Here is a 23,467-nt window from a genome sequence, read left to right as displayed (position 1 = left end):
TTGTGTGTCTCACTTGCTCTTGTTCCATCTCTGTTCTGTCGTCATTTTCGTCGTCTCTCTCCCTCTCTGTTCCTCTCTCTCCCTCGTTGTGCTGACAATCAAGCCAAACACAAATATACAGTGGAAACCAGATATTTACATACTCTTCAGATAAAAACACAAACACTTTTTAATTGTAACATCAAATCAGACTAAATGTTCATTTTTTTAGATTGATAAATATAAAAAACATATTTGTTAACTTTAAGAGTAAAGAGAGAAACTGTCTGTATTTCTTAATTGTAAATGGCACCAAATTGTATTCAAAATTGAGCCACACTTATGGAGCTCCACAATTCTTTTCCAGAATTCTTTTCCAGGTGTTTTGGTTGACATCTCTTGATTTTTCAAAGAAACTTTCCCATTTCAAAGAAACAGGCTCTGTGTTTCGCCTCATATGCATCCACAGCTGTGCCACCAATTTACCCACATGGACTCTACTAACCAATCAGAAGCTTCTTAAGCTCAGAATGGAATCATCTGGAGTTTTCTTAATTAATCTTAATTAACAATAAACTTAGTGTATATGTACTCCTACATTTGATGAAAGTGATTAAAATAGACAGCTCCCTCTTTTTATTCTGACATTTAACTAATTCAAAAGACATTGCAACATTTATTTATCTAAAACAAAAGTTTACTCTAAATTGATGTTTAACAGTAAAAAAAAGGTTTTATGTTTTCTCCCTAAAGTGTATGTAAATATCTGGTTTCAACTGTGAATATACTGCTGTGTATTGAAATTCCTCTTGTTTTGCATAGACATACTGAACATACAACAACATACAAAGCATAATATATAAAATAACATCTACCTGAGTTTTTTCTTTGAAAGAAGCTCCTTATGTCCATTGTTGTGTTCATCAGTACACAACTGAAACCGATTTAGAGAGTTTGTTTAGCCGTGGAGGGTAACAACTGAAAATATGAGATGTAAGCTAAGACTCTCTAAAAAAAATCAGCATTGTCGTTCGGCTTTTTATTTATCCATTTGTTGATTCACTCGAAGAGTAAGTAACGCAACCAAGTGATCAGTTTGATATCAATCTTTTGTGATACACCGTCATATTTACATTATTAGTTCAGTACGAATGATTTCTGTTGGTACCTGGTCAAACTTAAGCTCTCCTCTGCAGCAAACTCGCAGGCAGCAGCTTCTCCCCCCCTCGCTCACATGGGTGCTGTGCTCAGTCGCCTAGTGCCAAAGCTCGGATCATACCAAAATCAGGGGGAATTTACGACGGTGCGCTCTGTGCTTCGTGTGTTGTTTTTGTTTTATACAGTTGTCAGTCAGGCATCTAACAAACAAATTACACTCCAAAAAACCCCATGCTTCAGAAAAAATGACCCGGGCTTAAGCCCAGTAAGACACCCCCCGCTCCGCTGATGGTTGACTCCAAATCTCCCGAACACTATGTCGATTTGAGAGCGCAAGACCGAGACAGCGAGACCAAGACCGAGACCAAGACAAAAGTCCGTCGAGACCAAGACCGAGACCAAGACAAAAGTCCGTCGAGACCAAGACCACGTAAAAGTGGTCTCGAGACCAAGACCGGTCTCGAGACATCCAACTCTACCGAATGTACCCCATGATCAGGTTGATCCCTAAAAAAAACCTGCATCTCTTCTCCTGTTACTGACAGATTTTCTTTCCCTTTTTGTAGAGCATACAAGTTGGTGTTGTATGTTATATTATCAATTAGATCTGCTGGAAACAGATGTCTGAAGAAATCTATGGGATCCTTCCCCTACACATTCAATTTCCACTCTCCTAGAAAAGGAGGCCAGTCTCCATCAAAGTCATTGTCTTGGACTTTCCAAATATTTTTGCGGGCTTGAGTATGGTCAGGTGCCATGTACCCATCTCCCACAGCTCCCTGATCATGCTGACCTTCCTCTTCATCCTGGCCCTCATCATTCTCACTTTCTGTACCCTGACTGTCTGTGTCTTCATCATCCGTAGCTCTTATGTCTCTGTTCTTCTCTGGCAGCCACTCATCATCACTGGACTTATCACTGAACTCATCATCACTGCACTCATCAATGAAATCATCATCACTGGAGCTGGATGGAATTTCCTGGACTATTCTGTACGCTGCCTTATTCTTTGCTGCATTTGAAGTCTACAAAATATGATAAAATAATTATTATAGTAACTCAAACTACAGCTGATCTGCACAGAAATATATATTTTAAATGAGTAGCTTATAAATGTAACAATTATACGCTTACTTATAACCAAAACAGTCCCAAAAACAGTGAGACAATTTATGACTTATGTTAAAAAAAATATAGTGGGTAATGCATGATGTCCACTTCATTGGACACATGGTTAATCGTAGTTTTTTACATATTAGACATAACAATTTCTTATTCCAAACAGATAATATCCTTCCCTAGATGTTACTGCATATCATCATATTTTTTTTACCTGTTGGGCTCTTTTAGCATAGAAGGATTGACAGGATATCCCAGCAGTGGTCGGCAGGGGTGACAGTTTGTCTGCCATCTTTGATTCAGAGGAAATTTACTTGCAGTTGCACTAACTGAACACTGAATTGACCTCAATGGAGCATGGCAGCAGAGAGCACTCTAGAGGCTAATATGCAGTTCCACCATAGAAACTAATGCATTAAAGAGATACTGTATGTACGTTTTAGTAGCTGTCCACTCCAGTGACAACTATGCATCAGAGGGTTAAGATCATCATTTAGCCTGGAAAATAGTTTGCTGCTTTATAAAAAAGAAGTTGTTTTATTAGTTGCAAGGCACTGTAATTACGAGGCAACTTAAAGGTTTGATTCTAGAAGAATGGATGTGATCCTCTCTTACTGATTGGTTAGAAATAACCTCACTTCCAGCATTCACACCCCCACCTCTGTCTCCTCTTTACACTCTCTGATTCTGTAATATAGCAACTGCAGTGTGTGGCCATCATGCTATCAAGTTAAATACTGGAACAAACATCAGTTTAGTTACAACTATCACAAAGGACCCAACCTGTAACTTTGTGTCTGTTACAAAAACAAATGACACTGTTAACTCCCTCTGCTATGGATTCAAAAGATTTAAATTAATGCATGTATTAGGAGTAGGTGGGGCAATATGTAAGACAGGCTGTACATTGCTATAATTATTGGATTTTTCATCTGATAAGCTTTTAAAGAGAAACTGGAAATTTCTGAGACCCCCAAAAAATGAAAGTATCTCACCTCCCCCTCTGAATAAAATTGGAATAGTGTGTGGATGATGGTGACGCGTACTTCTGATGTCGTGTCCAGATCTGCGGCACAGATTGTTTCACTTGATGATAAATGCAGTATTAGCAGTGTCAGCTAAATTTTCCGGTAGTGCACCGGAAGACGGTTGTGCCAAAAGCACGTAGAAGCACATCTGAGATAAGAGATGAGCGGATAGGAGCGTTTCTCCTCTGAGTCTGTTCGACTGAAGATTCCACTCGCAGTCAGAAACGAGACAAGTCAAATCGGGTTTCTGCTACTATTTTATTTAATTTGTTCAGTACTGGAGTTTCATGGACTAAACAATGGCACACCACTGCGTTACAGTTTCTCTCTTTGGATACAACCAACTAACACAAACGTTAAAATTATTCCTCTACAGAATGGACTAAAGTACACATACACAACCTCTGTTTCTATCACAGGCGCCCAGCACAAAGACTCACACACAAAGAATCAGTCACGCACACGTTCTGTCGACACTCATAAACCACATTCATATCCACTCACAACCGAATACATTCTCAGAAAAAAACAATTATAAATTTTTAGAGCATTTCATATAACTTTTTCCATAACACTCATCATGAACAGGACCCACCTCAAACAGGAAGGAGGCCGTACCGCAGTATATCTGACTTGGAGCTGAATATCTAACACAACGACTAATTTGGGAAATTACACAATGATTTTGGTGAGAACAGCCTTGAGGACACACTGTATTTCCACATGTAGCTGTCGTACAGGGATGATTCTCAGCCACTGCAAAAATAATATTTTTTATTTTCCTTACTTTTTAAAAAAGAAAAAAAATGTAATTCTGGACAAAAACCCTAAACTTTGACCAGTTTATCCCAGGTGAGTGCCATGCAGGACCAAACTGCAGGTTTTGCTTCAGCCCATTAATTACAAGTAGTTCACAAAAATGCATACTGTTTTTCAAAGCAAAAGTCTTTTGATTGATTTCCTACCTTCTGGTTTCATTTCAGAGCACTATGAAAATCAACTTTCAGACTTTAAAAATCCATCATTGTAGTTTTTGTAATATCTTGTATTGTAGCGTACATTCAAGAAAATGTATTTTTGGAGCATTAAATCAAAGACAAAACAGGCACAGCTAAGTACGTAACTAACGAGTTTGTACCATCGATTCTAATAGATCATTGAACTGGTTTCTGTGCTGTTTCTGATAATGACTTGAAAATGAAACAGTTACATTGTATTGACTGCTCCTTCATGTGTTCAGGACAAATGGCATTCACTGGCTAACAGCTAATGCAGCACACCCACTAACAGAGACACATGATACATAATATAGCCACTAGCTGGCTCATCCTAGCTTTCCTTAGCTAAAGTTAGCTAGTAATACTGTTGACACTGGGGGAGCATCGAGTAATACTTTGGATTTTATCTGCGACATTCACACTGAAGTCACTCCACAGACCGTTACAGGCAATGCAAATTTGTTTAATGAACACTGAAACTAAAAAATCTGAAACTGTTGAGTAACTGTCCTCTGAGTGCTAGCAAACTGCACGCCATGCAAGTTTATATCAAGTAAAGTTAACTGTCATAGTGCACTGAAAGTTTCGTAGCTTCTACTTTGAAAAATACTCAGCAGTGATTTGTGTTTGAGAACAAAAGTAGCAAAACCATCAAGGTGGTCATTTATTTGAACGTCAGTGTGACAAGCTCCAATTTAGCGATGGCTACCCCTTATCTTCCTTGTGCCCAGCACAAAGACTAGAATGACACAGGTAACAGGACATTAGTCTCTAAAAAAATGTCAGCACTGATAAGGGATTTTACATTGTTACCATCAGCATGCATGTTGTTGAACAGAATTACACACAGATCAGTGAAGCTGTAGTTGCTACAAACGCTCGGGCACGAGATGCTTCTCATTCCGACCTTCAGACCAACACTGCACTCACTCCTGACTCGCTTTTCAACTCCAGTCTCAGTGTGCAGATGTAGAGTCCATCTTCAATATGCGCTATAGGAGTTTATATATTAGTAACAATGGGAATGACACAGAAACGTTTAGTTTGTTATAAAAGAAAAGTATAGTACACTCACATTTCCTATTTAATGGAAAAGTGCGCGTCTGTTTGAAGTCATTTTAGAAACTTGTAGATATTGTGATGTATAATGCCATCATGCAAGAAGCGTTTACAGACACTTCTTCTCTCTGGCAGCTATGTAACGTATGTGAGGGCTGAAGTAGGACTGGGGGGGTGAAAACACGTACTGTAGCGATGGCGGCATGGCTGGCTAATCCAGCGCTTGCACTGTATTTCTGTGTTTCAGTTTATTCTACAGTCGAAGGCTTTGAGATGCTTCAGCCTACCTAACTCTGTGTGTGTGTGTGTGTGTGTGTGTGTGTGTGTGTGTGTGTGTGTGTGTGTGTGTGTGTTATTCAGACAAATTTGAGGGTAACTGGAAGCTACAGAGTGGAAGCAATAACAGGAGACACAGCTGCTTCTTTTTCTTATCACCACCACACCGGGCACATAACACAAAAAGGTAACAAAACATGTAACTTCGATCCTTTCACCTACAGTTTAAAATATAAAATTCAAGTGCAATGAAAGTTCCAAATACTAGTTACACCAGGTACATTTCTCTATAACGTAACAATCTGTTACTTGCAGGTAGTTTTATCTCATCTCAAAATTACAATGTCGATTTTGCAATTTGCCCAATTGAATCTTTCCCCAGTGGATAAAGCATTTAAAGGATTTAGATGTCACCACTTTAACATTTCTGATTTAAGTGCACTGGTTGTTTTCTCATCGCTGTCTCGTGCACGACAGGGCCAATAAAGAAATCCAGTTCAGGCTGTGCTCTGCGTGGGCACCTGTGTATGTCCACACGCTTGTTCGCAGACCATTTTTAAAACATCTGCAAGTTCCAAAATGTTCAGTATAAATATTAAAAAAGGACATAACAACACAGAAAGCAAATAGGAAACAGTTGTTAGAGAATGTGCAAACAATGGGAAATGACTGTGAGGAAAGAAGAAACAGAGTTTGACCGATATGCTGGGTAGCTGATGCTGGCCTTTGTTAAGTGCTGCTGTGTGATAGCAGGTGATTCAGACTTTTAGAGTTTTTTAATATGCATGTTTTAAACAACAGCTACATGTTGATCAATTTGCTTTGTTTTTGAGTTGGATGAGAAGATGAGGTTTTGTTAAAGCTGCAGTACCAACATGTTTGCCTGTGTTGGTTATGTTCTCATAACCTTGTAGGATATCGTACTTGAAGTCGTCTGACAGGGAATAACACCCTTGCACCTTCACAGGGTTCTGCATTCAGGCTTTAGTCTTAGCGAGAGACGTACAGTTACAGGTGTTTTCACACCTGATCAGCTCGACTATAAAACAGTACAAAGATGGAAAAGGTCATGTTGTAAGCAGAAAACAGTGGAGGAATGGATTACGGCTGGTTAGCTTAGCACTGTCAGACCAGGAAAGACTAGTCGATAGACCGAGTCGTCTTTTTTCCACAAAGCTGCGCATAATATTTCAGGTTTTTGGGCATGGGGGGCTCCTGCAGATGAAACAAACTGACTGTGGGATGTACCTACAGGTTGGGACTCTGCTGTTTCGCTGCACATCCTCCACTCGATCACCACTTTATATACATTCTATAAAACATTCAGAGAAAGGAAATATTTGCCAGATGATTTTACTAAATTAGTAAATTACCATAGTTACTGTACTGTTTCTACTGAAAAATATGTATTCATTGTTACTGCCAGATAAACCCTTACTCAGATAGCATGTCTGTGGTAATTAACAGTTCAGTGCAAAATCTCCAAATTTAAGAAAGAATATATCAATACAATATACAGTATAAAAATATAAATACTGGCCTTCAAAAACCTCTATCGGTCAAACCTTGTACAGAAAGCTCCATTGTTAGTGATGTCTTACGAGTTAGAAAACTCAAATATACATGGATGAATAGACAGAGGCGGGCAGAAGTGGGATGGGGGTTTGGGTTACATTTAGTTTGCTGGATTTGGAATGATGCAGGATGTCAGGGTTGTTGACCAGGACGTAGACGGGCCCGTCTATTTGTATGGTCGTAGGAACCTGGAGACTTTGGAGCGCAGCAGCTTGATGAAAGAACGAGGGAACATCTCTTTGGACTCTGCTGCTGTGTACTTGAAATAGTTCTGGGGGTGAGCCAGCACATCAAATAGGGCTTTTATCAGCTTCTTGTCCTGTGGGGAGAATAAAGATACAAACACTGTCAGCATTTTATGAGGTGATGATTTTTTTTACCTTATGTTAGTGTTTGACCATGGAACAAAGATCAGCTGCTAACATGTTCACATTACATGCATACCTTGAGAATCTCCTGGTGATTCTCAGAGGCGTATAGCCTGCCATCCCGCACAATGTCTTCTATCAGCTGCTGGTAGTCCTCTGCAGCACAACAGGGTTAAATCAGTGGGTGAAAATACACAACGCAGTGAAATAAAAAGCTGTGAGATCGTTTAAGGTTGGCTGCCACTGAACTGCGATGAAGCTGACTCACCATCGTAGGTGACGTACGGAACTTGGAAGCCTTTGCCGCTGTTCCCCTCGTTGGACTTGAACTGGATCCAGAGCTTACGGGAGCGGGAGGTGAAGGCGATGGGTCGCTCGTAGGTCTGACACGTCTCGTAAGTGGTGATAGAGGTGGGATGGGCTGAAGACACAGCACACAGCACGGTTAGAATCTGCTAGAGCTTGTTTTTCTTGGAGCATGTGGAATGACCTAAAGCTCAGATGTCACAGCATGACATACTGTGCCACTGGACACATGTGCATGTCATGGCAGCATCATTAAAGTCACTGTTCACAGGTAAGCCTTTAGGAAAGAACCACAGTGCCATATACGTTCTTACAGGCACTGCCAACCCCATCGCTGTGCAAAAAACACAAGCAGGCACACTTTTGCATCTTCATTTAACCCTTTAAGACCTACCATAGAACCAAGTCCGCCAGAGCTTATATTATATGTTTACATGCTGTGGAGCCATTTTTGGGAGCATTTCAAGTTGCTATACATCAATACAACCATTATAGCCCAGATTTAATAATATGTCTGCATTAAGTCCATAGTAATGACATTAATTGCAAAAAAGTGCAATAAACTACAAAAAAATTGAAAATCGTTTTTGTTTTTTTAACATATATTTCTAGTTAGAGAAATTTAAGAGGCTTATCCCTCAAAACTGTAAATACAAAAAAGTTGCAAAAAATAGTTTCCCATCACAGGAAATTTAGTTTGAGTGTCTTCATAGTTTTATTTTGGAGATACACCAATTTTTATATACTGCAGGAAAAATGAAAAACAATCCTATGATGCAAATTTGCAAAGAAACCAGCATGTGCATCAAAATAAACTATTTTAAGCAGCACAATTTGAGTTCTGAGCATCCCAGAAACTATTCAGAAAAGCATAAAGTCAAACATGACTTATAAAAACACCAGTATAGGCTTTTAAGGCCTACAAGTAAAAAACTACATTTTCCGCGGAAATGACGTCACTTCCTGTTTCAGGCAGGAAATGGCGGACATGCGATAGTTCATGTTGACGTCTTTTTCAATGTGGGAAATGTTACAAACAGCTGATCGGATCGGCAAAGCGTGTTTCTGGAATATTATGTTTTTGTTGCTGCAAGTGCTTTTTATGCAGTTTTTGCAAAACTATATGTGGAAGGAAACTGTGACCGAGGACAAGCTGATGGCATAAGATGTAAGTACAACTCCTCCGGTTTCATATGCAAAAAAAGTTATTGCGCTAGCTTACGCGGTTCCGGTTCTACAGGGATTTAAAAATAGTTACGCAAAACTGAGCGTGCCTGTTCTGACCGGCTATAAAGGGTTAAACGTGAAGTCAACGAGTTCATCAGTTCTCTACATTCATATTTCTGTTTACCGCTCTTCCTCATGACCAGCACGTCTCCACATTCATCCTCAATGGGGAGGAAAATCTCTGGCACCACAATGAGGATGCGTCTCTTGTGTGGTGGATTTATCATCCACACACAGTCCACGTTGGATGGGTAATCTCCAGGGTAGTTAGGAGACTCGATGTAGCCTGTGTACTCTCCCAGCTCCCCTCCGCACACCTGGTCTAAGGACAAAATTGTAGAAACCCTTTGGAGTATTTCAACCAATGCCAACAATATTGTGATATACTTCGATGGGTAATAGTGGGCAGCTTTACTTTTGCACTGGGAGACGTTGGTAGCACCGTCGAAGTCGGTGGTGGTGTTGCCCGGGCAGGTGATGCAGTAGTTCTGGCTGGATTCTGACTGGTAGGTGCCTGCTGGGCACCGGATGCAGCGGTGGGTACTGGAGTTGTAGTAATGCCCAGGAGCACAGTGCACTGAGGAAAGGTAAGGGTAAGTGTGCACACAGTACAACTCTATTAAAGAGTAGACACACAAAGACAACACTGAACCGCACACTCACTAAACAAAATCAGTTTGTACCATCTCAACACATCTGAGCACTATGGGCCCGTAGTTATGTGGCTTTATTAACCCATTAAAGTGACGGCATTGTGTCATTCAGACAACGCTCTCCTTTATGATAGTGTTCATCACAGATTCGATCAAACATGACCAAACATTAAGAGAACGAGCCACAGGAATCAGTGTGAATCAGCTAAACGCATCATTAATATTCTCATTTGCTAGTGTTGTGAAATTTTCCAGATATTTGGTCTTAAACACAAGAAGTTCAGCATAAACAAACAAAAATAGTGGTTTTCATCCTCTAGGACAGCGGTCCCCAACCCCCGGGCCTCGGACCGGTACCGGTCCGTGAGTCGTTTGGTACCGGGCCGCGAGAGTTGAGGCTCAGGTGTGAAATGTTTGGTTTTCAGGGTTTTTATCGGTTTTCAGCGTTATTTTGTTATCGTTTTTATCGTTTACTCGGTTTTCCTGGGTCTTTTCACGTGTGTTATGAATAAATCTTCTTTTTTTCAGTACTAGTTTTATTTTGTTGTATTTATCCGCGACACCTTAAAGGCCGGTCCGTGAAAATATTGTCGGGCATAAACCGGTCCGTGGCACAAAAAAGGTTGGAGACCGCTGGTCTAGGATCATCAGTGGATGAACATGCTAAATTTCTAAATACACTTTACTTATTTAGAAATTTAGTGGACTGAGCTGAATACATGACAACAACCAACAATCTCTCCACACATCAACAAGTCTTATCAACAATAAGACTGCCATCAAACCAGCGGCAGCTGGCTGCAGGGTTTAGGACAGTGGCTGAAGCAAAAAGAAGTTTGGTCAAGTCGTGAAACAAGACTTTGATCAAATGTTTCTGGCACACTGTCAGGGAACTCAGTCCTTACTGGTCGCCTCTGGCACTTCTATTTTAATTGTGTTGTTTATTGTTGTGTATTATTTGAACTGAACTTGCGCTATACAAGCAATTCTGACAAGTATCTTCAAAATAAACCACAAAAAGAACAAAAGACACACCTCTGGCCTCACAGTCCCTGAAGGACACAGATCCTTCATACTTGGTCATGAGGCCTCCTCCACAGGGGAAGCACAGGACACGGCCCGGTTCTGGCTGGTAGAAGCCCAGTGCGCAGGGCTGGCATGGGCGGAAACCATCATCAGAAAAGTGACCGACTGGACACTGACCTGAGGGGATGATAGAGAGAAACTTTCTTTTTGGTTTTCATTTCTTCTTTCTACAACATTAATATTAATATCCAGATTTCCTGACATTATGAAATGGAAACAATCTCAGTATTAGTGAGGAAAAAATGGGAATTACCTCCACACTGGGACACATTCTTGGCACCAGCGATTCCCTGTCCTTCAGTACTGGGACATGGCTCACAGGAAAGTTGTCCCACCGTGTCCTGGTATGTACCAGGGGGACACTGGACACACTGCTCTTGCTCCCCACTATAAAATGTCCCCACACCACAGCTCACTGAGAAGAAATACACAAGTTAGCTCGATAGATCCTGAGGAAACAGTAACACCCAGCCAACTCTTTCAGCTGGAAACATACCACACTTTCCATCTCTGAGGACTTGTCCTGTGCTGCAGGCCTCAGCACCCTCTGCTGCCTTAGGTGGCTTCTGGGCCACTTCATATTCGGTCCCAGAGAACTGGATGTAGAACTGCTGTTTGGTGATGGACTTTCTGAGTGTCCTCATGGCACTCTGCAGCCTCTGCTTCATTCTCTCTCGCACACAGTCCACGTTACACGACTCTGAGCAAACAACATTCAGACCACATTTGTCCATTTTTAATGTCCGGCTATAAATTTCGATCAGAAATATTTGATTTCTCTGTAGATTTAATGTTTCTGTGTCGATTATATTTAAAGCAGAGTTAAGAAGGATCACCACACCTGAGGCATCTTCCTCCTTCATCTCCATCTCAAACTCAGCGGTAATGTGTGAAACCTCCTTTGAAGGAGATTTGCGTCCTCGCCGGCGCTTCTTAGATGAGTCACACTTGAGGTTGACAAAAGTTACCTGGCAGTCGTCGGTGCAGGGGAACTGGCCTCCTTTCAGGCAACCAAACAACAGTGAAGAAGATCAAATTTAGCCTGGGCTATAAACGCCAGTATAATATCAGTGCCAGATGCTGCTGATTAAATATGACGTTCATCACCTTGGATGTTCTGCTTGGATACGTCTCGGTGTTTCTCCTTGTTGCGGGGCTTCAGGTGACACTTGGCATCTTTGATCTTAAACCTGGCCTTCTGCTTGATGGGTGGTGCCAACGTGTCTATTCATACAGAACAACATAAGCTGTTAACTCAAGATCACTTTACAAATTAACTCTTTATTTGATCATTTATAGGACGCTGCAGCCATCACATAACTGCTCATTTGCTATTTGTTGCACGTTTGTTGTGTCTATATGTGTATGTTTTTGGTCTCGTTAAGTGTGTGAACAAACTCAGAGTGAAAAAGAGGCAAGTGAAGAAGAACTTGCTCAGTGCATCATGGGAAGCCCCCAGCAGTTTACTGCAGCACATAATTAGAGCTATTTCGTTATATTTGGTAACTCATAACATATTCTGTTATTTCATTTTGTTACTCTCTGCCTCCCGCTCTACTTTTGGAAACTTTAGTCACCAGTAAACCTGCAGAGTAAACTCCTCTGTTAGTATAATACACTGAGATATGACCTGATCATTCTAGATTTTAAGCTAAATTCCAAATTCAACAGGAAGATAAAAATATAACAGAAATGTGGTCTCAGGCCCAGTTAGTAATCTTGCATGTAGTTGTAAATTATGCTTATTTATGTATGGATTATTATGTATTTATGGATGGATGTTGTATTTTCAGTACAAATGTACCAGCTACTGCCTCCTAACTCCCTGCAATTAAGATAAGTGCTAAAATAATAAATGCTCACAAAGCGGGAACTCCAGCAACACTTGAGGGAAGATGAACAACTTTAATAATAGACCAACGCGTTTCGGCTTGTGGCCTTCATCAGGTGACCCTGATGGTGACCCATCAGGTGACCCTGATGGGTCACCTGATGGGTCACCCATCAGGTGATGGTGACCCATCAGGGTCACCTGATGGGTCACCATCAGGGTCACCTGATGTGGCCTTCATTAGGGTCACCTGATGTGGCCTTCATCAGGTGACCCTGATGTGGCCTTCATCAGGGTCACCTGATGGGTCACCATCAGGGTCACCTGATGGGTCACCTGATGTGGCCTTCATCATCAGGGTCACCTGATGAAGGCCACAAGCCGAAACGCGTTGGTCTATTATTAAAGTTGTTCATCTTCCCTCAAGTGTTGCTGGAGTTCCCGCTTTGTGAATTCTTTCAACCTCTCCATGCACCTTGGAAGCAGGTGAAGTTGTGCCAGAAAATCTTTGCTGAAAATAATAAATGCTACCAGAATTTAATGAGTAATTTGTGTAAAAACAGTTTCTCAAGTGGAGACGAAGCAAATCAAAAATAATATTTTGTAGAGTCAGTACATGTGCAGGGAGCATAGAAGTCCCATCACTGATCTGCACCTACTGTGTCCCATTATGTTTACTGTACCGGCACAGGCGGGTACAGCCGTGGTGATGTTCCTCTTCTGAGGAGGTTTACCAGGCTGGACGGGCACGCCGCAGCTCAGTGTGTAGCTGTTCTCTGAGTCTGTGAGAAACAACAATGCAGAACATGTGACCAAAGAAAACCAAAACCTGATGATGAGAACAGGTTAGGACTCCCGTTGTATGTTTCATAGGATGGCCAAAGGCACAGTTGTCAGCATTATTAAAACAAGTTTTGTAGATGTTTAGTGGTATAAACAAAAATGTGACCTTAAACTTTGATTGTGAAATGAAGACCCAGATGAAAGATCTATAGCTTTTCTCTGTTAATACACGTAGAGACAAAGATGCATTTGGACGGAGAAGTGAGGGATTAAAAAAGAGCCCGGGCTCCTTTCAGCCACAGGAATTTACATGGCTCATTCCTCCTTAAATTAAGATGTACTCATAAAAGACACAAAAACAAATATTTCACTTCATGCCTGAGAGCGATCCATCATTCTCACACAATAGCTGCCAAGTAAAACGAAGCGACAGCCATGCTGTGGAAAAATTGGCATGATCGAAGAATGCAATCGATTTACAGATGTGTGTTAAGTACTATTGCAGGAGGAGAGGCTGGGGTGCCAGCAAAGAGGAAGGATGGGTGAAGCCAACAAAACCTCTCAGAGTGAAAACACATCAGTCTGAGCACAGAGGCCCCTAAAGAATCCACAAATATGGCACTGAAGAGCGCAAGCTTCATCAAGAGGGGAATGGCACAGACAGACCACCAGAGGGCAGCAACACATGCTGCAGCAGAGCAGCACAAAGGACTGTTTCCAACATGCAGCACAGGTCCCTGTGCGTCTGCCTCAAGATCGTTCAGAGAGAAAACTACAGAGAATAAAAACCATCGATGACAATCAACATGTTAATGTAGAGTTTTTACTGTTGTGCTATATAAATAAAACTGTTAATTAATCTTTAGTTTTTAGGATTAGTTATAGATCAGATTAACAATTAATCATTTTGAAGCTACAAATGAAGCTGACAGCAGGTTAACAATTGCTCTCTGCTTCCTGTCTGACTTTTTGCAAACTTGTTTGTGATCCTTCCTGTTTTTAATACATATTCAGCGCAAGTTTGCTTTGGGTTTTCTTCATTTTTTCAGTCAGTTTCTCTACAGATTTACAGATTCCAATTACAGATTTATTTGCACCAAACAACCATTTAATGGACTGAAAAAAATGAATGCATGAATATAAGTTGTGTCAGCATTAAACATTTGTGGTCGACAGATGAAAAGGAAAACCCAAAAAACCAAGCTCCTACATAGGGATGGGTACCGGTATCCGGTGCCATGATGGCACCGGTTCTGTCATAAACGGTAGTAACCAGACCGAAAAGCAGCGCACATTTCAGTGCTTTATTTCGGTGCTTTTTTTTTCCTGAGATGTCATACACTTTGGATTCTAGCCAATCATTTTATGTTTCGAGGATAGTAGGCGGGTCCAGGTACGTACGTTCTTTTAGAGCAGAGCTACAGATTAAAAATGCCGAAGGCGAAGCGGTCAAAAGTCTGGTTGTACTTCACAGCAAAAGATGCAAACTCAGCAGCTGCAACAAGTGCTTTAAGATGATACTGTGATACTGTCAAAGGAGGTAACACCTCAAATCTGATGAAACACCTGGCGACACATAGCGTTTTTTTAAAAGCCGAGAAATGCGCCGTATTTGATAGCTTGCTGCGAGACCTCACACCGAGCACATCTACTGCGGGTGTGGTGCCTGTTATCGACCCGGAGTTAGCAACATCCCCCAAAAACCCGAAGAGTAGAGTCCTGGCCCCTAGCCCTGCCAGTGTAGCAGAAATGATGAGGATGATGATGCAGCAGCAGCCGTTCTTCTCTGCGTGAGTAGCTTAATGTTGTTCGTGTGTAATTTACGTTGAGTAGGCTAACCACGTTATTACATTAATGCATGTAAGGTGAACTAGCAAACACCGTCATAGCTACATGCGGCTGTCTTCTTGTTTGATGGCAGATACTCCCTTCACCCTGGCCAAAAAGGCTAAAATGACCAAAGAAAAAGTGGAAAACAGCTAAACATGAGAGGTTTTTGGACAAAGTTTGTGTTTTTTCCATTGTTTAAGCTGCTTCCAGCCAAGAGTGATACCATATATGCCCCATAGCTGCAGAAAAGGCTAACATTGTTATCTTTTTACAAAAAAACAGCTGAACATGAGAGGTTTTTGGACCAATTTTGTGTTCTCCATTCTTTAAGCACCGGTTTGAGCACCGTTTAAGCACCAGCACCATTTCAAAAGTACCGGTTTGGCACCGGTATCGGATAAAACCTAAACGATACCCATCCCTACTCCTACATATAGAACACGTCCTGGTACAAATCTGAACATCACAGCCCCAAAAGTTCACTGACAAAAATAGAAAAATACATGATTAATAGAAAACACTGTGTTCTGCCATGAGACGCCAACATGAGTGTGTTTGTGCACACCTGCGAGGAAGAGGGCATTGGAGGGACAGGACAGCGAGCAGACCTCAGCTCCTCCGCTCTTGATGCAGGTTAGCTGGGCTCGAGGTGCTGGCTTCCCATTGGGCAGACATTTCACTCCCTCTGAGGAGTACAGAGTCATATCACTACTGTTGTGTGATCTGTCCACCTCGCACATTCACAAATGTACACACAGGTGTGTGGGCTGCTGCTTACCGATGCAATCTTTCTTGTTCCAGTGGAGCTTCTGTCCGGGTGGACACACACACTCGTAGCTGCCCTGCGTGTTTATGCAGCCGTGCTCACAGCTGCCGTTGTTGATGCTGCACTCATCGATGTCTAAGACAAAGACAGGATTACAGCACGTGTGTTGGCGTTTCACTTTTCAGCTTTCACATCTAATGCATTTCATGCACCGCGAAGGAGAGGCGATTTGTACAGGGTGTATCCCACCTCACACCCTGTAATAGCTGGGATAGGCTCCAGGCAAGCCCCCCACCCACACCCCCTCACTCCCAGCACAACTCTTAACTGGATCAACACTTAGGAAAATTGATGGATTGAGTTATGCAACACTCTTAGTGCTCTTTAAGGAAAGGTTGCAGGTGAATACGGCTTGAAGGTCATTTTAGACTCTGTCTATTGTTTCAGGTTAATTTAGCAGCAGCATGGATTCATCCTGCAGTTTCATTCTGTGTTCTTTGGGTTTTTTAAATCTCTCCTTCTTATTATTTAGATTTGAGGGTATTATTGGACAGGCCCTGCTGTCCAGGGTGGACCCGCCTCTCGCCCTATGACAGCTGGGATAGGCTCCAGCGCCCCCGCGACCCTGAAAAGGATGGATGGTATTATTGGACATCATGCAGTGGAAATGAAAGGAAAGAGAAGTAAGTTAGAGACCAGCCATATACCAGCACTTTAGGATTAACGGCCCTAAAAGACACTAAACTCTGCCCACAGAGCACAATTTACTTACAAAGTTCTCCGTTCCAAATCACACATCAACCCGAAATCTTGACTAAGTTTTACATTTCTCAAGTCTTTTCATTGCCTCAAACTGTAGAGAGCCTCTCTCCCTACTGTACATGCGTAACTGCCTCTTAGGGACATGTGATATCTAAAGCTTCTAAAGGTGAAAACATCTTCCGTCAGAACACCAAAGCGCTTCAGTGTTGTCACTATTTTTTCCTGCTTTCACTTGAATGTTTTTAGCTTACTTCTCTGCTTAGATGTTTCCTGTGTCTTTAGTTCTCAGAAGCTTCTTGGATGAGAGGTGAGACGTCTTCGAGGACCGTTTCTATCCAGGCTTCTTAGACAGCTTTGCTACCTTTTCAAAAATTAAATGACCTTTTTCCATTGCTGTGTGATTCAGTTCATGCCCTTTACAGGTGATACCAGCAGAGTACGTGCATCGTCACGACCTTCAGTATATAAAACACAGCCCTTACACAGCAGGCTGTCATTCCCTGTGTGTCTCGATGCCTTTCTAGCACACACAGCATTATGTTTTTAGCCTTCTGTCAGATTAGAGCTATTGTGTCACGCATTAGTGGCCCTGCCAGTGCTTTACCAGCTGTACTTCCTTTGACGAGCATTAGTACTGGTCAAAGGAAGTACTAAGCACTGCATACTGAGACCCCATAAATCTGTCATCTTTGACCATCACAACAAGCAAACACATCATACTGAAGAGCTCACTGCACCATTTGGCAAATGGCCCTGTTACAGATTATTAATGTTACTCACTTTCGCTGTCATTGTTTTGATGTTTGGGGGGTTTCTGTAATTTTCAATGAAATGGGATTTGTCTGACTTCATTCATAGCTCTTGTTCTCTTGTTGCTGTTTGAGGAACTTTTTCTTCTTCTCTCAGCTGCTCCCTTTAGGGGTCGCCACATATATTAAACACCCTTTGCCCAATATATCTACACCATCTCAGCCTGGCCTGTAGTTTTCCCTCTGATATTTCCAGACTTGTCACTCCAGCTCCTCCAACTCTACCTGCTGTCTCTTTGTTTCCTTTTCTTCGCACCTATACACAAACGAACGGATCCTATCGATTGTCTAAGACTAGATAAAAACTGTGTTAAAAAGTCAGTTTCATCATCTTGTTGTGTTTCATGTATTCTTCTCTTTCTCTGAACTGACACTCACCTCCACAGTGAGTCAGACCGTACAGGATGTATCCTTTGTTGCACAAGCACTCAAAGCTGCCAGGGTAGTTGATGCATGTGTGATCACAGGTTCTCTCAAAGGAGCACTCGTCAATGTCTGAGACCGAAGACCGAAGAGACACAACAGATGAGGAGGAAATGAGACAAAGTAATAATACAGAAAGTCTTCATTCACTCATTTTCCCATTAATCTGAGCATGCGCTCTTTGAGCATCCACCCCTCTGGCAAATGGCATACATGGGAGGGTCTTACCAGGTCCATCAGCTGTCTCGTTCGCTCTCTCATCCTCCCCCTTTACATCAGTCTATGTTGGCCTTTGTGTTTGTTAGTTTATGTTTAATCAGCTCTTTTTCATTTAAGTCTGTCTCTTGTGTCAACTCCCTTCTAGATAATACTAACTGTTAGTTCCATGATTGGTCACCATAATATGTCTTCATACACACTTCTCATAAAAAATGATGTGTCCTTAAATGACCCTAAATTTGTAGCATGGTGTCTTTATTTTGGATATTAATCCAAAGGGTAAAGACTAAAAGCATCGTTCTGTCTGCTGCTTTAACTTTCATACTGACTTAAGCTTATCTAATGAGTTGGCGTTCTGTGTTGTTAAATACAATTTCACAATGTTGACTTTGTACATGATGGTCCGATTAGGGTAAGTCAGGGTGTATTATAGGGTTTGGGTTTGACAAGGTGCTACTATGTGAGTGTGCCTGGTGTCTTTGGGTTCCCGGTCATATCTACCCCTCCCTCTCGTCAATATTAGACAATATTCATTTTGTTTCCTGTCACGGGGCAACTAGAACATGAGATTCACAAAGGATAGTGACAAATGTTCAGTCAGTTAAGGAGAAGAACGACTGCAATCGTTCAAATCCAAAACAAATTTGTAATCTGATGACAAATATTTCAGGGTATTAAGTATTTCCACTTCAAAAGTTTCACAAAAGTCTGCATCTCTGGACAGGTTCAGTCAAATAGATCTAAGAGGATACAAAGGCTCTCCTGCTGCATAGAAGTAAAGGTCGGTGGGATGAGTAGATTATCACAATCTGATGGTAAAGACTCATTTCAGGGTGCTCACCAAGTACTGAATACATCTCATTAATCACAGTGCACGTTAGAGTAAACAGATTCAAGCGTCCCACACTAAACTAGGACAAGACTTATTCTAATAAAGCTGGAAAAACTTCCCAGGAATGAGGCTGAGGCACATTCACTGTTGCATCAGTGTGAATATGTGTGCACAAGTGCGCATGCCTGCCTGCGTATGTGTTTTTGTGTACTTCTCCTGCGCCAAATAGTATTAAGCTAGCAGGAGTGGAGGGCAGCTTTTTGGGCTCACCTGGTTTATTTCAGGCTGTTCTGTGGGGCTTTAAAGAGGCTAAAAATACAACCTGTTATAATGGAGGAAGTTTTTAAGGGCTGCATGTTGGCTCGGTAAATACTCCAGGCAAACGTCCACGTCAGGACGTAGGAATAGCTCGTCTGTTTAGAGTTTAAATAAACCGAGTTGGGGACACAGGAGCTGCATATAGTGATTTAGTATAGAATGAAGCAGCGCTGATGTCTGGAGACGTTTTTTCAGTGAGATGCACCCTCGGTGATGATGAGGTGTTTTAATAGCTATTTTAGATGTTTATTTAAGTGCTGGCAATATCCCGTCTTTATAAACAGTAAGAATGGAGGGAAGCATTCGTGGAAACTAATGATGCAGCCGTGGCAAACAACTAATCTTTCTGCTTAAGCTTCTCAGCTAGGTCTGGAAAATGCTCTGCAGTTGGCATGTAGTGCACAACCAGAAGCTATTTTCTCTGGAATTACTCAGAAGCACAGAAGGTGTTTACGAATGAAACAGTATATTTCATTTTAAGGTTATGTTGAGGCTGAACATGCTAGACGGGGGGGTGGGGTGGGGGGCAGTGGCATAGGTGTGTCAGAAGTAGAGAGCGGTGCTGTGATGTGGCTGACGGGACTCAACACCACGCTATTAAACACTCCAAAAGCAATGCAGAGTTACTCCAACACTCCACATACACAGTTTTTCCATCCTGGGAATTTGAGGCTGAAGTACCTCAAGGTTTAATTGTTAATAAAAATCCTTTTGTGTCTGCCTGCCTCCTGTCTCACTTGCTGTGACTTGTAACCAGGAATCTGCCTTTGGTCATATAAGCATGGGCACTGAGGAGGCCTGTTGCCTGGACGCCCAGCTGACGAAGCAGCTACACTGTTGCAACAAACACATTCGTTACATTCTGAGAAACATTTAGATTCTATGGAAGTTTGTATTTAACTTTCCACAGGTTCAGATGAGATAACAAAAGGCCAAAAGGTCAAGTAGCCTGTTAACTTAGCACAACTATAGGAAGCGGAGGTAGTTCCAGTACACTGTGTCTTTGCACTTGACGAGAGGTCAAAGGGACTTTATGATCTTTATATACAGTGCTGCACAATATCATTGCTCTCGTTTCAGTTAATGCATAAGCAACAGACTTTTTAGCCTGACATTTATAATAAAACAACAGAAGAAGAAGCATCAGAAGCTACTTTCAGTTGTTGCCTTATACACAAAGGTTTGATTTTACGCCAGATGCCCTTCCAGACTTTTTTCTTCTCACAGGATCAGACTGGTAAACAAATGCATAAGCCACTACTGCTAATATACTAATAGTAACATAATTTATTACAATAATTTTATTTACAAAAAGAACAGGAAATGATATATCCAGAATAATACTATAAATCATTTTGCAGTGATTTTCCTTCCATGCTTCACTGTGTTGCCACAGCACTTTGTCACAGCTGCTGATATACAAAAGTCAAACTATGTCACTAGCAGCTGAGAGCGACTGACCTTGGCATGTCCTTTCATCCGTGAGAAGTTTGTGGCCTTTTTGGCAGCTGCACTCAAAGGAGCCCACAGTGTTTCGGCAGAAGTGGTCACAGCCTCCGTTATTCTCCTGGCATTCATCGATGTCTGGGCAGAAAAAATGAAAAGAGAAAGGCAGCAAAACATTGTGTCAGAACTGAACTTGTGATTTATGAAATGTGACTTGAGTCATAAAATTAGATGTAACATTATCTACACCTACTTTCAGTACCATTGATATTAATTTAGAGTAGTTGTCAAACAGCTAACAGATCATCTGCAGAGGAATGGTTTATTTGAAGAGTTTCAGTCAGGTTTCAGAGCTCATCACAGCACAGAAACAGCTTTAGTGAAGGTTACAAATGATCTTCTTATGGCCTCTGACAGTGGACTCATCTCTGTGCTTGTCCTGCTAGACCTCAGTGCAGCGTTCAATACTGTCGACCATAATATCCTATTAGAGCGATTAGAACATGCTGTAGGTATTACAGGTACTGTGCTGCAGTGGTTTGTATCATATCTATCTAATAGACTCCAATTTGTGCATGTAAATGGAGAGTCCTCTTCACACACTGAGGTTAATTATGGAGTTCCACAGGGTTCAGTGCTAGGACCAATTCTGTTTACATTATACATGCTTCCCTTAGGCAGCATCATTAGAAGACATAGCATACATTTACACTGCTATGCAGATGACACCCAGCTCTATCTGTATATGAAGCCAGATAACACACACCAATGAGTTAAACTGCAGGAATGTCTTAAAGACATAAAGACTTGGATGGCCACTAACTTTCTGCTTCTTAACTCAGATAAAACTGAGGTCATTGTACTCGGCGCTGAAAAGCTTAGAAATATGGTATCTAACCAGATTCTTACTCTGGATGGCATTACCTTGGCCTTCAGTAACACTGTGAGGAACCTTGGAGTCATTTTTGACCAGGATATGTCCTTCAACGCACATATTAAACAAATATGTAAGACTGCTTTCTTCCATTTGCGCAACATCTCTAAAATTAGAAATATCCTGTCTCAGAGTGACGCTGAAAAACTAGTTCATGCATTTATTACTTCCAGGCTAGACTACTGCAATTCATTATTATCAGGATGTCCAAAAAACTCACTGAAAAGCCTTCAGTTAATCCAAAATGCTGCAGCAAGAGTACTGACAGGGACTAGAAGGAGAGAGCATATTTCTCCTGTTTTGGCTTCCCTTCATTGGCTTCCTGTTAAATCCAGAATTGAATTCAAAATCCTGCTCCTCACATACAAGGTCTTAAATAATCAGGCCCCATCTTATCTTAATGACCTTGTAGTACCATATCACCCTATTAGAGCACTTCGCTCCCGCTCTGCAGGCCTACTTGTTGTTCCTAGAGTATTTAAAAGTAGAATGGGAGGGAGAGCCTTCAGTTTTCAGGCCCCTCTTCTGTGGAACCAGCTTCCAGTTTGGATTCAGGAGACAGACACTATCTCTACTTTTAAGATTAGGCTTAAAACCTTCCTTTTTGCTAAAGCATATAGTTAGGGCTGGACCAGGTGACCCTGAATCCTCCCTTAGTTATGCTGCAATAGATGTAGGCTGCCGGGGGATTCCCATGATGCATTGAGTTTTTCCTTTCCAGTCACCTTTCTCACTCACTATGTATTAACAGACCTCTCTGTATTGAATCGTATCTGTTATTAATCTCTGTCTCTCTTCCACAGCATGTCTTTATCCTGTCTTCCTTCTCTCACCCCAACCGGTCGCAGCAGATGGCCGCCCCTCCCTGAGCCTGGTTCTGCCGGAGGTTTCTTCCTGTTAAAAGGGAGTTTTTCCTTCCCACTGTCGCCAAAGTGCTGCTCATAGGGGGTCATATGATTGTTGGGCTTTTCTCTGTATCTATGAAGCGCCTTGAGGCGACATTTGTTGTGATTTGGCGCTATATAAATAAAATTGAATTGAATTGAATTGAATTGAATTACTTCCAGGCTGGACGACTGTAATTCATTATTATCAGGATGTCCAAAAAACTCCCTGAAAAGCCTTCAGCTAATCCAAAATGCTGCAGCAAGAGTACTGACAGGGACTAGAAAGAGAGAGCAGATTTCTCCTGTTTTGGCTTCCTGTTAAATCCAGAATTCAAAATCCTGCTCCTCACATACAAGGTCTTAAATAATCAGGCCCCATCTTATCTTAATGACCTTGTAGTACCATATCACCCTATTAGAGCACTTCGCTCCCGCTCTGCAGGCCTACTTGAATCATATCTGTTATTAACCTCTGTCTCTCTTCCACAGCATGTCTTTATCCTGTCTTCCTTCTCTCACCCCAACCAATCACAGCAGATGGCCCCGCCCCTCCCTGAGCCTGGTTCTGCTGGAGGTTTCTTCCTGTTAAAAGGGAGTTTTTCCTTCCCACTGTCGCCAAAGTGCTGCTCATAGGGGGTCATATGATTGTTGGGTTTTTCTCTGCTGCTTATATTTTATATTTTCTGCATTTTCCAATCAGAAACGCCCTGCTGTAACTCTCCCTGAATGCCTTTTTCTCAAGCAGAACATAACAAAAGGCAGGGGGGCTGATAACGTGACATAAGCTGGTTGCTC

At 41.7% G+C, this 23,467-nt stretch overlaps 1 protein-coding gene and 1 pseudogene across 6 annotated transcripts in view; both read right to left on the bottom strand.

Annotated features, from left to right (window-relative positions):
- Positions 1–1,612: 1,612 nt before the first annotated feature.
- LOC146498760 (uncharacterized) lies at positions 1,613–2,548 on the bottom strand (annotated as a pseudogene).
- A 980-nt stretch (positions 2,549–3,528) lies between these two features.
- scube1 (signal peptide, CUB domain, EGF-like 1) overlaps positions 3,529–23,467 on the bottom strand; it is a 124,426-nt gene continuing 104,487 nt past the window's right edge. For 2 of the 6 annotated variants that reach the window (XM_085138952.1, XM_085138955.1), the window contains 15 exons: positions 20,867–20,989; positions 17,992–18,108; positions 16,055–16,177; positions 15,842–15,961; positions 13,323–13,445; positions 11,940–12,056; positions 11,674–11,832; positions 11,329–11,532; positions 11,086–11,247; positions 10,782–10,949; positions 9,509–9,670; positions 9,218–9,415; positions 7,829–7,981; positions 7,637–7,716; positions 3,529–7,511 (listed from right to left, as the gene is read on the bottom strand). In XM_085138952.1, the coding sequence (XP_084995078.1) occupies positions 7,359–7,511; positions 7,637–7,716; positions 7,829–7,981; positions 9,218–9,415; positions 9,509–9,670; positions 10,782–10,949; positions 11,086–11,247; positions 11,329–11,532; positions 11,674–11,832; positions 11,940–12,056; positions 13,323–13,445; positions 15,842–15,961; positions 16,055–16,177; positions 17,992–18,108; positions 20,867–20,989 (2,162 nt within the window). In that variant the 3' untranslated portion in view covers positions 3,529–7,358. The remainder of the gene's footprint in view (positions 7,512–7,636; positions 7,717–7,828; positions 7,982–9,217; positions 9,416–9,508; positions 9,671–10,781; positions 10,950–11,085; positions 11,248–11,328; positions 11,533–11,673; positions 11,833–11,939; positions 12,057–13,322; positions 13,446–15,841; positions 15,962–16,054; positions 16,178–17,991; positions 18,109–20,866; positions 20,990–23,467) is intronic. The other 4 variants (XM_085138954.1, XM_085138956.1, XM_085138953.1 and 1 more) reach the window with 3 other exon arrangements.

This window comes from Neolamprologus multifasciatus, chromosome 17, assembly GCF_963576455.1.
Source record: "Neolamprologus multifasciatus chromosome 17, fNeoMul1.2, whole genome shotgun sequence".
Lineage (NCBI taxonomy): Eukaryota > Metazoa > Chordata > Actinopteri > Cichliformes > Cichlidae > Neolamprologus > Neolamprologus multifasciatus.
This window is presented reverse-complemented; position numbering and strand designations above follow the sequence as displayed.